Here is a 15,429-nt window from a genome sequence, read left to right on the forward strand (position 1 = left end):
AAAAAGACAACAATCACTCTGTTACAAAGATTAAGTTGTATGCTTTCTTCGTCTATTTTAAAATGTAAAAGTAAAATTGCATTCTGTCTGCACACTCTTACATTTCCCATTCCACTGCTCTACCTTTCCTGAGCAGGTTTTCTTGTTTGGCCAATTAAAAAGTTTGTGTTTATGTTTTACAACATTTCACATCCCCACCCTCTCCGAAATCTCATTCAAAAGATCCTAAAAACTTAAACAGTTCAGTGAGCACAACACTGGCTCCTTGGAAGTCCAATTTATACTCCAACAGTGTGATTTATTAATGCTTTGTACTATCAGACAACACTAAGTCATAGTCTACCATTGTATGACTTTAGACAAGTGACATAGTACTTTTTAGCAAAAGTAAGTACTTTTTAGCATGCAAAGAGTAGTGAGACTTTACCGAGACTTGAAGCCTCAGAAAAAACCTCCATAAAGGCAGAAGTTATTTCTAAGAAGTCTGCAACAACTTCACTGTAATGAAAGAGACAAAATATGATCAGTGTTTTCAGGTAGAGAAGTACGGATGCTACTCCTCCCACCAAAAGGCTACTGTTCATTTGAAAGATGCATTACAGTACCATCAGGACAACCATGATGATAGCAATGAAATTATTAACCTAATCATACAAAGATTAATAATTTTCCCTACATGGATCCTCTTGTCGACAATGAGGTATATCATGATCCCTGCAGTGATGAGAGGTTAAAAATAGTAAACAGAAACTGTTAAAAGCTTCCCCTTGTACAAGCAATGTCTGCTAGTAAGGTATTTATTATCTTACTACTACTACTACTACTATTTATTACCTTACTTACTTTATTACTTTATTTATTAAAAGAGAAAGACTCCTGTTGCTGGTAAAAGCCTTTTGTTTTAGAGGCAGCTTTTGAATACAGCATGATGGCAAAGAATTTTCTGTCGTTGGAGCATCTTTTGAAAAACATGTCCAAAACACCCTCTCCTTGCTACCTTCAACCCTCATGAAGCAAGCTGCAGAAATAAAAAAGAAGGAAGCTTTAAATCATTCCTAATTTACTTTTCTATCTGTATTTTCTTTACACTCTGATGATATAATCCAGCAATAAAAACCCATATAATAAAAAGCTTCACAAAGCTTGAATTGTTTTACCCTATAGAAATAGTGGAAAACTGCAACACAGTATCAGGAATATCTAATACTATACCTGACTATGAAGGCAAGAAAACTTACGCCCCCTCACTCCCACAAATCTAGCTTTTGATATTGAGACTAGTATCTTATCAATGCTCTATCTCCTTCTTTAACAAAAGAAATCCAATGGAAAATACTGTTGTAGTTTGTACTAAATTAAATGCATTCTTCAGAAAGAAGTAGTAGTTCAAACTTCCGAATGTAGTATCCCATTTGGTCTGATACTGTATAACAAATGCAAGCTATGTATAAAGGATATGGTGGCATTCATTCGTAAAGTGCATTGCTTTTAAGCCTTTGGGTCTGAATCAAACCCCCAAGAGTATTGATTGCTACACATAAGGCTATGTAGTAGTCTACATACTAAACACCTGCTTGAGTCCCTCAAAACTTTCCAAAACTTTTCCAAATCAGATTTGTGCCATTCAGAGAAAACATACTTTCAGGAACTCTCGGAAACGAAAATAATGGTGTGAGGTAGGATGGGAAGTTAGACAGTAAGGAGAAAGGCAACTGAGACATATAGTATTTATTTATATATACATATATAAAATATTTAAAGGTTCTGATGATAATTGAATAATTGAGGAAAAAAAGAAGTCTAAGTACTGAAGTACCTGAGGGAATGAAACTAACAGACATTAAGGAAAGAGCAAAATGCCTTTAAACGTTCTACTGAAAATGAATTGACTTGTCTGAGTTAGGTGCATCCAAATATAATCATAAGAAATGAGTGCACTGGGCAAATTTTTGACTTATGAATCTAACGCTGGCATGGTAAAGGGAGGCTGTGCTGCCCTAGTGTTTAGCTAGGGTATGAATGAGCCATTGTCCATCCAGGAATTCCTAAAACCCTTTCCTCATTCATTTGTACCTTAAAGTAAAAGGTACTTCGACCTTCTCTTGTATTTTACAGTCTGTCAGTGAAGATATTCACCTAAGTTGCCAAAAACTTAACTTCTTTACATGTAGAAACTCCACTTACAATACCTGTTAATACAGCATTTCAAATGATCCACCCACCTGATCTAACTCTGAGGTTCACCTCGCTTTGAGTAGGGGGTTAGACCAGATGACCTCCAAAGGACCTTTCCGACATAAATTATATTGTAAAGAACTCCTATGACTGAAAGCTTAGCCTCAACTCTGCTCCTTTTAAGTAGATGCTACCAAAACACAGTATTACTGCATTTACCATCAATCCTTTTTTCCCCTGCAACCACGTAAGTGTCAGTATCTTGCAACTCGCTTGAAGCTGTTTAAACAGTTTCAACAGTCTGATACAATGCTAGTAAACCCTTTTTACAGAAAACCTCTTCGCCACAGCACACATTTCAGTAGCACAGGCTTTCCTTGTGAAATTACCTCTAAATTTACACAAGAGTTGTCCAGTGAGGTCACTGTACAGAAGAATAAAATCAGGGTCCTAATCAGCAGCCACTGTATACTGTTACTTCAAGTGGTGTTACAGTGTTCTTCAGGTGCAACTCAGGGTACACAATATGTTATAAGAAAATAATTAAGGCCTAGAGATTTTGAGACTACAACTACCTACCCTAAGCTATATTAAAACCCACAGGACCTGTCACACAAAGCTACATTTGCTAAGTTATATGCCACTCTGTGTAACAATGTCTCGCTATTTATTTCTCAAACAATTGCAAAAGTCCAAAATACAGCAGAGTGGTACACTGTTCAGCAAGATGCTACACATGGCAAAACCAGCTACACAGTCATTCGGATACACTGGAGAGCATTCATGAATTTGCAACCTGTAACATAATTTAAGACTGAATCACAGCGTAAAAATCCACAATGGGGCAGAGTTAAGGTTGAGTACAGTATTAGCCATCATCTTTCTAGATGTGCATAGTGCACTTTATATTCTTCTGCTATTGTCAATACTTTAAAATGAAAAACATACATGCTGTTCCTCTAAGAACTGTATTGCTAAAACCAGCAGGAATTGTAGAATAAAAGCTTATTTTACACAGAGTATCCATTAAAGCAACATGTTGCAAAAAAAAAAAAAAAAAAAAAGAAAGAAAGAAAGAAAAAGAAAAAAGAAAGAAAGAAATCACTTTTTATAGCATTTGCACACTGATTGAAACGGATTCGAAGGCATTTTCTGAATCTGCAGGATGTAACAGAATTCCTACAACTCTTCCTGAATTATCAAATATATTATTATTATTATTGCCAAAGAATAGCTCTTAATCCCAATACAATCTGGCTGTATAATAAATTAAAGAAATCCCACTAAAAAAGTAGCATTAGCGTGGGACATACAGTGTGTGTTTCACGCATCACGAAAAAAACACCCATGAATTTAGTTTAAAAATTAATCCAAAAGAACTGCAAATTAGGCCGTGCATTTAAAAAAAGAAAAAAAAATCTATTTGCACAATGAAGGCGATTGTTCCTTAGCTCAGAAAAAGCCGTGACTTTTTCCTGGCGCAGGCGGTCAGGAGGTCGAGGCGAGGGGAGCCTAGCGCCAGCCCGCAGCGGGGGCAGGCAAACCCCAGCGCCGGGGCCGAGCCCCCAGCAGCCTGCGCACCGGAGCGGCACACCCGAGCGAGCTAAAATGGAGCCTGCATTTCATGTCAGCCCGGGAGGCAGGCAGAGGGCAGCCGCGCCGGGGCAGGGGCAAGGGCAAGGTCAGCCGCCGGGCCGGCTGCGAGCGCCCGCTCCGCCGCCTCCCGGCCAAAGCCCCCCTCCTCGCCTCCCCCGCTCACAGAGGGCCAAGCTGAGGCGGCGGCGCCCGCCCCCGAAACGCCTCTCCAAGGCCACGCAAGGCCCTGCGCGCCCGGGCTTGGCCCCTGCCCCCGCGCGCCCGCCGCGCCGCGGCCGGGGCGCTGCGGAGCCGGGCGCTGCGCTCCCGTCGCCGCCTCCCCGCGCCCGCCGCCGCTCTGCGGGGGGATTAGCTTCCCGCAGCGCCGGCGCGGCTCCTCTAGCGGGCACACAGCGAAAGGGCTGCACGGGGGCAAACGGAGGTGGGGGGAGGGCACAACTCCAGCCCTTCGCGTCGGCCCCGGCGGAAAGAAAAAGGAGACAGAAATATTTGCGGGGCTGCAAGCGCCAGCCCCCTTCCCCCATCCTCCCGCCCCGCGCACCGGGACACCCACAGCCCCGGCTCGGGTGACAGCGCCCGAAGGGCCGGGAGAGCAGTGCCCCAGCCCCTTCCCCCCGGATCGTCCCTGCTTGCAGCGGGGCGGGGGTGCGCTCCAGCTGCGGCGGCGCCCCCGGGGCCGGGGCCGCCCTGGTGAACTCCCGGTGACCGAGCCCAGCAGCTCCGGCCCCGGCGGCTCAGCCTTCCCCCCGCCGCCCTGCCCCGGCCCGGCGCGAAGGGGCTGCAGGCATGCTCGGAGCAGATGTGCCGGAGCCAGGCTAATGACCCCTCCGTCCACCCCTGCTCTCCTTAAACCAACCCCGGGGCCAAGCAGGGGCACGGTATTTTTAGTTCCCTTCTCCTCCCTTCTACCTCTGAGTAGCTGCGGAGCGTTTAATCGGGGGGGGGGGGGGGGTGGAGGGGGAAGAGAGAAAGAGAGAAAGAGAAAAGTTAACTGTCTTGCAAAGAGGGGAGAAAATAGGAAAGAGGGAGGGCACGAAGGAAGAGGGCAGGGTGAGCTGTGTCAGGGGACGTGTGTGTCTGTGTGTGTGCACGCATGTGTGCGTGCGCACGGGGTGCCCGCGGGCGGGGAGGATCGGGATGCACTTTAGCCCTGTGCTCTGCTGCTCTCGTCTGGGGCAGCGCCACTGAAGCCCGAGTCTCGCCTGACCCTTCATTTCACTGCGGCCAGGAGGAGCCCCGATCCCGCCGCCGCCTCTCCCTGCTCTGCAGGGACCTCGCCTGCCACGGTCTGCCTCCCCGCTGCCCCCTCCCCCGGCGGTGGCGGCGGCCCCGGCCCCCTCCGGGGGTGGCGTTGGGGTCTGTGTGCGGTGCCCCCGCCGCCGCCGCCGGCCCCCGCCGGGGCCGCTGCCCGCCTCCCCCCGCTCCCGGTCCGCCCAGCCCCGCCGCAACCTTTAGCCGGGGACGGACCTCTCGGCTGGTTCCGCACAAGACGCCAGCAGCCGTTTCCCCTCTCGCCGCCCTCCCCTCCGGTGCTAGCCCCCCTTCCCACCCCAATAAAACAGACCCCCCCCTCCCTCTGGCCCCAAAGAGAAACCCACACCGCCCCCCCCCAACACAAATGCACAATCACGGGCGAGGGGAGGGAGAGGGAGGAAAGGGCGAGAGACGCGAAGAAAGAAGGGGGGAAAGGAGAGAGAGAGGAAAAATTAAAAGGGCACAAGGCTGTTCATCACCAACATGGCTGCCTTAGCTCAGACCTAAAAGAGGAATAACCCAGGCTGTGTCTTTGTCAGTTTCACCTCTGTAACCCTAAACTAATGCACGAAACGACGGAGGCGGCTGCAGAGGGGAAGGAGACGGGGAAAGGAGGAAGGAGAAAATGGCAAAAAGAGGGGGCACTTACGTGAAGAGAGGCGCTTGGGCTGCTCCTGCTTCCTCCTGGGCATTTTCCCCCTTTTTTCACATTCTCCTCCTTGGTTTAACGGGAGATCAAAAAAGACCGGGAGGGGGGGGGCACAGACAGGCACAAAGCCGGGGTCCCCGGGGGAGCTGCTAACCGGGGCGGGTTTTCCCTCTTCGCCGGAAAAAAGGGGGCTGAAGCCGGTTTTCCCGGAGCCACCACGAAGGGCTCGCTCTCCCCCTTTCTTTTTCCTCCCACCCCGGTCGTGCACCTGGCTTGTCCCCGGTCGCAGTATCCCTCAGCGGCCGGGGATGTGATCCCGGCGGGCGGGCGGGCGGCGGGCGCCGTGGCGGGGCGCCGGCAACGCGGCGGTGCCGAGGGCTGCGCCCCGCGCGCCTCCCGGCCCCTAACTAACACTAACGCCGGGATCAAAGGGCAGCGGCGGCGGCGCTCACGGCTCGCCCGCGGGCGGCAGACAGGCAGGCAGGCAGCGAGAGGCAGACAGGGACACACACACACACACGCACGCACGCACACACACACACCGGCGGGCGGGCGGGCACACGCACGCACACACACACACCCGGGCAGAGCAAAGGGGAAGGTGCCCCCGCTCCCCGGCTGCACTTCAGGCGCGGCGCGGCGCGGCGCTGCACGGCGCGGCGCTCCGGCGGGGTTCGCGGGGAGGATGCGCTGCCCCAGTCCCTCACCCACTCCTAATTCGCTCTTTAAAAAAAAGGAGGGGGGGGGGGGAAGAAAAGGAGGATTTGTGCGTCTCGACCATTCACACTGTAATTCCCTCACATTTCTGATAGTAAAGAAAATAATAGCTCTTTTATAAATTAAGACTTTTGTCTTCGTCTATTAAAAAAGAAAATTACAATATTGCAAAGAGAACTCTTTAGGATTTCTTGGGTTTGTTTGCTCCCTATGCTTTGTGAAGATCGCATCTAAAGAGGCTTATTTTAATTGAACTTCAGTTTTGGGGGAGGGCAATTGTATACAACTCTCTCCATGCCAAATTAAGTATATTAAATAAGCAAGAAAGGAAGCTGTGTAAGTTACTATGTGGATACACTATTTCAGGGTCAGGTTCTGAAAATTTCTAATGTAGTTTTTAAAAAGTGGAAAAAATGCAGACAGCATGAAAATCACAACTCCTTGACGGGGGGTGGGAGGGAGGAAAAAAAAAAAACTCCACAAGATTAGGTCACCCCTAATGGTTGATTTAACTGCTACATGATACTCCTACAGTGCATACAGCAATCCAGACTTCTGAAATTTACTTTTTTCCTGCTGTAATGCAGGTATATGAAGCTTTATCTTGGAGCAATTTCAGTGTGCATTATGAACCCAGTATACCAGTTTTCATTAACTGATACATACTTTCATTACTTCACAAATCACACATCTTTCTTCAAAGACAGACATGAAGGTGGGGGAAAAAATGGAAGAGGGATTGGGTCTCACTAAAGCACAAAAGGTACTTCGTGAAAGAGCAGCGTTCACTTTGTGACTTGCAGTCATTTGGATAAAAGTTCACACAGAGGTTGTTAATGATTTAAACTCTAAAACCTGCTACTACAATTGAAGTAAAATGGTTTGAAGCACAGTTGTTTCATATAGCTCTCTCTCTGTGTAAGGAAACTTTGAACTTAACAGAATACATAATCAAAATCATGAATCAGATGTTGCAAAAATAAAAAAAATGCATTATTCTAGCATGAATCCCCGTTAGGATTTTTTTTTTTTTTTTTTTTTTTTGCTTTTGACAATCTGACTCATCATTTTATCACATTATATTTTATCCTGCTAACTTCAAAACAGTCTTTTTTTTAATAAACAGCTGGGTATAAAAAACACAAAACACAGTAGATTTGCAGCCTATTTCTTTTAAGCAGTCAACATGTAGTCTTAATCACTTCACCTTAGAACCGTTTCAAATAATAGTATGCCCATTTTACAGCTGCAATTGTCTTCTCCACAGGGGGCGTGGGGGGAATCTAAAGATTTAAAAATATATATATATGGGAATCTCAGGTTCACTAACATGCACGTGTGATTGAGGTTAACACACACATACACAGAAAGAGCAACTCCTCTTCTATTAAGGCAAAATACACCCCTCGTGACTTCAGCTAGTTTATCTCACAATACAACTGAAATACTTCATTTTCATAAAGAGGGTGGGGTTTTTTTTTGGGGGGGGGGGGTTGTTTTTGTTTTAGATCCAGAAGTAAGAAAACAAAATAACTGTCAAAAACAGGGCTGGAGATGAATCCAAACAGATACCTTACACCCGCTCATCATCAAACCTATTCTGTACCAGCATATGAATTCCCTCAGAATATTTAGGTCCTAGATTTGCATTTAACTCTCCAGATTACATCATTTTCTTGAATATTTGCATAGCATTAGTAACATTATCCAAAAATTTCAGAGGTATTATTTACAATTGCTCACAAACCCTTATTTGACCCACCTGGGACCTTCAGCAACATAACTCTGTTAACTTTAATAGGGGTTGCATGACTAAACCTATAATTAAATACACCTTAATGGCAATTGCATTGAACTAACCCAGCTCTGCAAGCGATGGCTGTTTGTCCAAATGCTCCTATATTCATAGGAGGCCACAAAATACCAGATTCAGAGAGGGGAAAAAGTACTGGCTCTGTGCTGTTATCCACAGCTGCTCTGGCAGCCCTTCTTCAGGTGCTCTATAGAGAAGGGGATGTAGGAAATACCGCTTTCTGCATCATCACTCTTTCCACCCCCTATTCTACATGGATTTCTGGCATAAATTAATGCTGACATTGTCAGCATTAATTTACAATATGCTGATTTTTTTTCCTTCACCATCTGAAGCCCCCTTTAGGGGAACTGAGGTGGCTGCAAAGACATTGCAGGAACACAACTCCTTGGAAGAACGGCGGGGACTGACAAGCAACAGAGCAGCACCAAACCTCTCGGAGAATGACCTTGGCTTCAACGGACTGCCCAAGGGTTTGTCCAAGAGTTTAGAGGGCCAAACCGTAAGCCTGTTTCGCAGTGAAAGAAATCCCAATGGCTGAATGAATTATCAGGGATAAACTCTAGAAACTCTTCTAAGCTTGAGTATAATCCTGCACATGGAAATATTCCGTATGGGAACAACTTGGTTCCTCATACCTATCCTGATTAATTGCATTACTCTAGATATTGTCCTATTCAAGATGTCCTATCCAGCCATCGCACAAAAAATCAAAGACATCAGTGCTAACTTCACTTTTTTTTTTAATACATTGTCTTAAGGAAGATAACTAATGATATAATGCCATTTTAAAAATAATATTACATTGTATGTTTGGTGGTATAGTGGAAATAAACGAAGTCAGTTGACCATACTTTTGAACATTTCTAGTTCAAACACAAAAAAATAGTTGCAAGTCTTCCACAGATAATATAAATAATGCATTACTTCTGCAGGTCCTTCTATTAATAAGTAATGACTGTATGGCACCTTCCGAACACCAAACCTAGTTACACATATGAATTAAGTTCAGCCTCAGAAGCCCCTGTTGAACAAAGTAAATATTTTCTTCACTTACACAAGAGAAAAATGAAAGAAATGGAGTAAATAAGGTTATACACAGTAAAAAATGATGTAATGTTCTTAAAACCTTTGCAGTGCATCTAACATCCAAACTGTCTTCATATAATGTGACAAATGCTTGAAAAGGCTGCTAACCAGACACCTAAAAATTAACCGACATCCTCATTTTATTTTTGAAACCTTAAAAAAAAAATACTGAGTGGAAAAACACAGCCCTATTAAGCAGTTTCGGGCCCCCAACCAAACCACAGTACTAGGCTACCCCTGCTTGAAGTACAGCCTATACAAAATCATTTTATCAGGTCAGTTGTGTGCTCCTAAGCATGCAATAGGGAGATGCTCAGGCTTCACAGGCTCTCTTTCATGGTACTCCTATCTTTAGATTAATTTCCTATTGAACATAGAAGACAGCATCACTTGCCTATAGACTCTCCATCTTTAATATCTGCCATCAAACATACTGTTAATCACTGAAATTACACTATTTGGCCCACACCTCTTGGAGGAATACACTCAATAGCCTAAACTCCTCCTCTTTTCTACTTCAATTGATGCCAATATTTCTATGCTCAGCAGTAACTACGAATCAATCTTGCAAACAATTAAGATTTGATTAGAAACTTCTCTTTCCTCTAAAGTGTTTAAGAGGCAAGGGGATGAACAAATCCATAGGATAACAGCTCATAAATCCCATCATCCATATTTGCAAATGCTTTGTAAAATACTAAAGTTAAGCAAATGGATCTGTAATAATAATAAAGTTAATAACTGAGAAGGCCACCAACCAGTTTCACAGAGGCCAAACAATGATCAGAAGTCATTACTATCTGACAATTATCACCTTGGGACAGATGATAAGCAATTACAAAGTGGGAGGAGTGGTTACATAACCAGGAGATCCTAGGCCTTTCAGTCATAGGCTTCAGCTTTGAAAAGGGCAGTTAAGGTCTCCTTCCTCAAAGTTTTTAACCAAAATTTTTTTTTTCCCCAAATGAAAAACAATGTACAAGGGCCACAGTCAATGAACTATCAAAACGACACAGACAAGAGCTTTTTTGGAACCCTTGAAATCACTGATGGTGCTTTTCTCACTTATTAGCTGTCTATTCTGTGCTTGTGAACAGAGAGTGTTTTGAATCAAGATTGTCCCTCAAGATCAACATTCTCATGAATTTCAGTACAGGTTTGTGGCCTCAGTGTGGAGAGGCACCAAGAAGGAAGGGTGCAATATACTCTATATCTCTTATCTAAACTACAAATAGGTTTGTCAGTGTCTTGTCCAAATCCTGGCAAACAAACTAGCCAAAATCATTTTAAGGTAATTTCAACACAAGCTGCTTTCCAGCTGCAATGCAATTTTAGCATGTTAATACCCTTTACAGTATCTATCGCATTTATATTGTCCAGCTGTTCATACAGCACACTACCTAGGAAAGGTGATACAACTCTTAACTTCAACAAAAGAAAACAACCCCTGCTCACAGTACTAGAAGCTGCTAACCTTAAATCCGCACTGATAAACAATTCTACACTTTGCAGGCCAGAAACACACTGACTATAGGCCTCAGGAGGGACTGTGTTAGTGACTACATCTTTTCATTGCTACTCAGCTACTTTAGGATGTTTCTTCAGATTTACAGAGGAAGTCTTGTGATTATCTTACTGTAAGTACAGTTGGTTTTTCATTTCCATAATCCACTACATTATCATTTCATGCCCCTTTTCTTGTAAGCACATTTTGCATAAAACCTTACTTGAACCTATAATTATCAAACAGACTTAGATCTGCAGATATTTGAAATACAGAATTTCTCCTGAAAATTTGAAGCAGCAACATCTTAGCCAGTACAGATTAACTATACAAAAATTAAATTCATATTTTACAACATAAAATGCTAAGTCATTTCTGATTTGACTAGAATAGTTTGTTTAGTCAGCTGCGGACTGGAACGCTTAACTCAGGGCTATTACAGTTACAAGTGTGGACAACATGGATAAATATCAGGCCCAGTTCTGATCTTTTTGCACCACTTTCTTCTCTACAATCCATTCAAATCAATGGCTTTGTCCCATCATAAGAATGATTTAAATTAATCAGTGAGACACAGCATGCTCCCTCTGTCACTTTGCTTGCCTTTAACATTTTGTTAGTTGCCACTTAAATGAAAGTTTAGGCACATGCTCACTAGCAAACATGTGCTGTGGTTTCAACATTACCAGCCCTCTGGCAGAGCTAACTGCATCCACCCCTAAAGTGGCAAAACAGAATGCATTTGCCCTCCTCATCTCTTTCAGTGTGAAGTCTTGCAGCTTAGTTTAGTAGCAGGGCAACAGCATTTTAAGCCTCAACTGTTTGCTAACTCAAAGTGTGTCTAAGTTCTTAAACACCTTGTTACATGTACTTTGAGAGGCAGTCTTTGCTGTAGCAGCCAGGTGGCAAATTCCTCAGGGAAATCAGTTCTGGTCCCTCAGTTCACTGGCTAGTTTTGTGTTAAAGGACTAGAGTAACACTGAGACTGCTCTGGACCTTGAGACGTGGCAAGAGCCTAAAGGGCTCATCTACCAAGTAGGACAAGTGCATTTACCAGACTTATCTCTCTCTCTCAGACATAGCACCTTACCAGAAATACAGCAGGAGGAAGCAAGGCACAGAAGTGGACTTTACTGGCACTAATGCCAACCATGTCCTCTTTACAATACTTTAATGGCCGAAAAAAGGGTGAGGAAAAAAAATAGAAGGGCAATTGGAAGGCATGAAAGACATGGTGGTGCTGAGATCTTACACTCTCAGGGAAAGGAAACACATTAAGGTAAGTGGAAGAAGGAGCATGTGGAGATCAAGCTTCTAACAGGCTTCACCTGCCCAGTATGATGAATTTCACGTGGCATTCAGCAATGCATCACTACGCTGCATGTCTTCAGCAATCAGCCCTCACCTACTTGCAGGCAGAAGGGTTTGGGCTGCAAGTCAGCCTGCTGTCACCCCTGCCTGCTGAGCATGAAGTCATGTGGCCAGTCCCCTCCTGTAGGGAGTATCTTCTTGCTGTGGTGCTTCCCCATCATACCAAACAGCAGAGGAAAAGGTTATTTGTCTCTTGAGATGCAAGGAATAAAGTCTAGTCTCTCCAACACCTGCTCATACAGTGTGATGGAGATACTGTTTCTAGTCCCTGTTTTTCAGCAGTACTAAAATCCACCCAGTGTTTTAGAGTCTGTAGTTTACAGTAAGATGCAAATTATTTGTCCATAAAAAGCAAACTAACAGAAATGAAAAACTGTGCATGGAGTACCACAAAATTTGGCAAGTAGGAAGATAGGGGAAGGGGTAATGACAGGTGGGAGGCAGCTTACATTTCCACACAAGAAAACTGAGGGATGTGGCTGACAGGAGGTACACCAAGCAGTGGTACAGGGTCTGAGGTGTGGCTTCTGGAGAAATGGAAAGCAACACAAGGCAGCAGGCAGGGAATGCAAGGTTGTATGGGAGAACCTGGAAGAAAAATATCAATTGGGTATCCACTAGCTAGGGAGAATTAAAGCTTTGTACACCTCAGGGAAAAACACCTGTGTATCTAACTTCTTGACTCTAAATGGTCACACATGCAAATTGAGTTACTGGTTTTCTTTTAAGAGTTAAACAAATGAAAAGGCCAGGAAACCCAATGCTTTCCTTGATTTGAAATCTCTTATTTTTTATACCTATGTCATAATTTATGAAATGCCAGTTCTAAATTGTCACTTCCAGCTGTAATGGAACATTTGAGGAAATCCAGCTAAAACATTCCCTCTCTTGTCCTGTAAAAGGGGCACTACCCACTCCATCTAAGTTTACTATTTTACCAGAGAAGAATTAAATATTTATTAAATTAAAAATTAAATATTCCAACCATTTATTTCTCCTGCCAAGGGATAAGTGTAGTTATGTAAGTATTCTGTGAAAATGCCTCTTCCTCGGAGGCTGGTGAAAACATTGTCAGGGGTAGGGTTTGTCAGATTTTGCAAGCTTGCTCAACAGGACTAGTTGCACAAAGCTCTACTGTCCCGCAAGGGGGTCCAGTCTCTGAAATCATTTTCAGACTTGGAAGAGGCCTAAAAGCCCATTACCTCTTTAAAGGATGAATTTGAATGCCTTGTAAGTAAGAAGCAGCTCAATAGTTTTAGAAGAGAATACAGCGAGACTAAAGCCAGGACTAAGTAATGGACCGCATACATGTGTGATGCTGAGTAAAACAGAATGTGAAACTTGGAATAGAAAGCTGAAAATATTATAACACTAGCATTTCCCATTTCCTAAACATGATATCTATGTCTGGCTTTACGGCAGTAGTTTACAGAATACAAATATTCCACTCTGCTTTTTTTTTTTTTTTAGCAACTAGGGCTCTTCACCAAAAACACCCTCATGATATCCAGATTGCTCTGAAGTCCAAATATGTATTTTCTAAAATTCCAAGTAGCTCAAGAGCTAATTTCTAATAGGAAATATTCACTAGTCATTCCAAAACCATGGTGAGTGTTTTACTCCCTCTCTCTTCTTCCTTCAAGAAGGTTCCTATCTGGAGGATTTTACAAGCTAAATGAAGCTATAACATAACTGTAGAGCAGGAAGAATGGTGACCGTATTTTTAAACCCTCTAAAAGACATGCAATGAAAATTTGCTGTCTTTTTCTTAGACTACTCACTAACAGACAGATATCACTGTCTTTTACAAAGTACCATTACTTCTAGCTTACATTGGGGACAGCCAGTCTGCTTCCAACATTGGCACACAGCAGTGCAATACCAGAGCCAGATGTAAAATTTTAAGGCTGTTGTTCCCAGCAAACCATTATACCAACTCATGCCTTAGTCCTGATGTGCAAGAGGTGTGGCCGCAGAATTACTTTTCTTGCTAATCTACATCCATTCTTCCATAGTGCAATTCTCTCCTTTTACCAAAAAGCACATAACTTTCAACCCCCTCATTTATGTTGGCTGTATGCCCTAAAGGTTCCTACCTCATAGAAGTAAAATTTAGGCAGTACCTACACAACTTGATTTCTTGTTCTCCTTTAGATTTCCGAACAGATACCGATACTGTCGTACACAGTGAGAAACACCCATTGATTCCAGCAGTGTTGCTCAAGACCTAACATGCTCACACTCCGTAGAGATCATGGTGGCTCTCAGCAAAGAGTAACACGCTCTTGCCTGCAGAGGGAGTAATGGGCCCATGCAACATGCACTCACATACCCCTTTTCTCCCCACTGGAACAATCTGGACAAACACAGTGACAGAATTGTGGTGCAGGGCTTTCACCCCTCTATTCCCCTTCCCGCCCCCCCCCCCCCAAGAGCAACTATACAAGTGGAGAATTGAGGGTTTGGAAATGGAAGAATACACTAGAAAGTGTTTGAAGGAATATCTGCTTGTTCCTTTGTACACCTGCCACAAAACACTCATTTTTGTTTGTTTGAGATCTAGTGATATGAAGAAGAAAGTGTGGAAGAGAGAAGCAGAAGTGTTCATAAGGAAGAAGTACCTCTCTCTCTACCATATTACATACATTGGGAGGATATTGTGCAAAGTCAAATCAATGGAAGTTGGCAGGAGCTTGAACAAGAAGTATTCCCTGCCTGGCCAGAGAAGGCAAGAATCTTCCACTTAGTCTTGTGGAGATTCTCAAGTAGAGGATAAAAGCAAGAAGTCAAAGCAAATGACTATTAGACAAAGGGTCCAGCAAGGCAGTAGACTTGAGCAAGGCCTATCGTATTTAAGATCATCTTGTTCAGTTTTCTTGGAGACTTCTCTTATATTTGCAAGGTTTTATTCATTCCAATGTATTGAATGGCAACTAATGAGAAAACAAGCAAGCCAAAAACACTTTGGCTGCCTCCTTCATACACCCTACAGGAACAGTACCAAGTCAGCTCAGAAGGGAGGCAACTCCAGTACTGGGGTGCTTTCACTCGCATGGCGATCAAAGTCAATAGAAAACAAGAACACCTTTGTAGCAAAATGGTTGGGAAGAGGGCCCCGCTCCAGTCCCCACAGCTGTGGTACATCAGACTTATTTACTGTCCTGCCCATTTGGGTATGCTAATCAAGGAAACTGGGTCAAGTCTGACCCTCACTATTCCATAGCTTTTAATCAACTTGTACCTTTCTAGTCTCCTCCCTCC

The 15,429-nt window shown here is 43.9% G+C and overlaps 1 protein-coding gene across 3 annotated transcripts in view; it reads right to left on the reverse strand.

Annotated features, from left to right (window-relative positions):
• The window catches only part of ZNF827 (zinc finger protein 827), a 107,184-nt gene extending 100,850 nt beyond the window's left edge, over nucleotides 1-6,334 (reverse strand). For 2 of the 3 annotated variants that reach the window (XM_064510774.1, XM_026106109.2), the window contains exon 1: nucleotides 5,675-6,334. In XM_064510774.1, coding sequence (XP_064366844.1) covers nucleotides 5,675-5,717 — 43 coding nt within the window. In that variant the 5' untranslated portion in view covers nucleotides 5,718-6,334. The remainder of the gene's footprint in view (nucleotides 1-5,674) is intronic. The other variant, XM_026106108.2, reaches the window with a different exon arrangement.
• Nucleotides 6,335-15,429: the final 9,095 nt, after the last annotated feature.

This window comes from Dromaius novaehollandiae, chromosome 4, assembly GCF_036370855.1.
Source record: "Dromaius novaehollandiae isolate bDroNov1 chromosome 4, bDroNov1.hap1, whole genome shotgun sequence".
NCBI lineage: Eukaryota > Metazoa > Chordata > Aves > Casuariiformes > Dromaiidae > Dromaius > Dromaius novaehollandiae.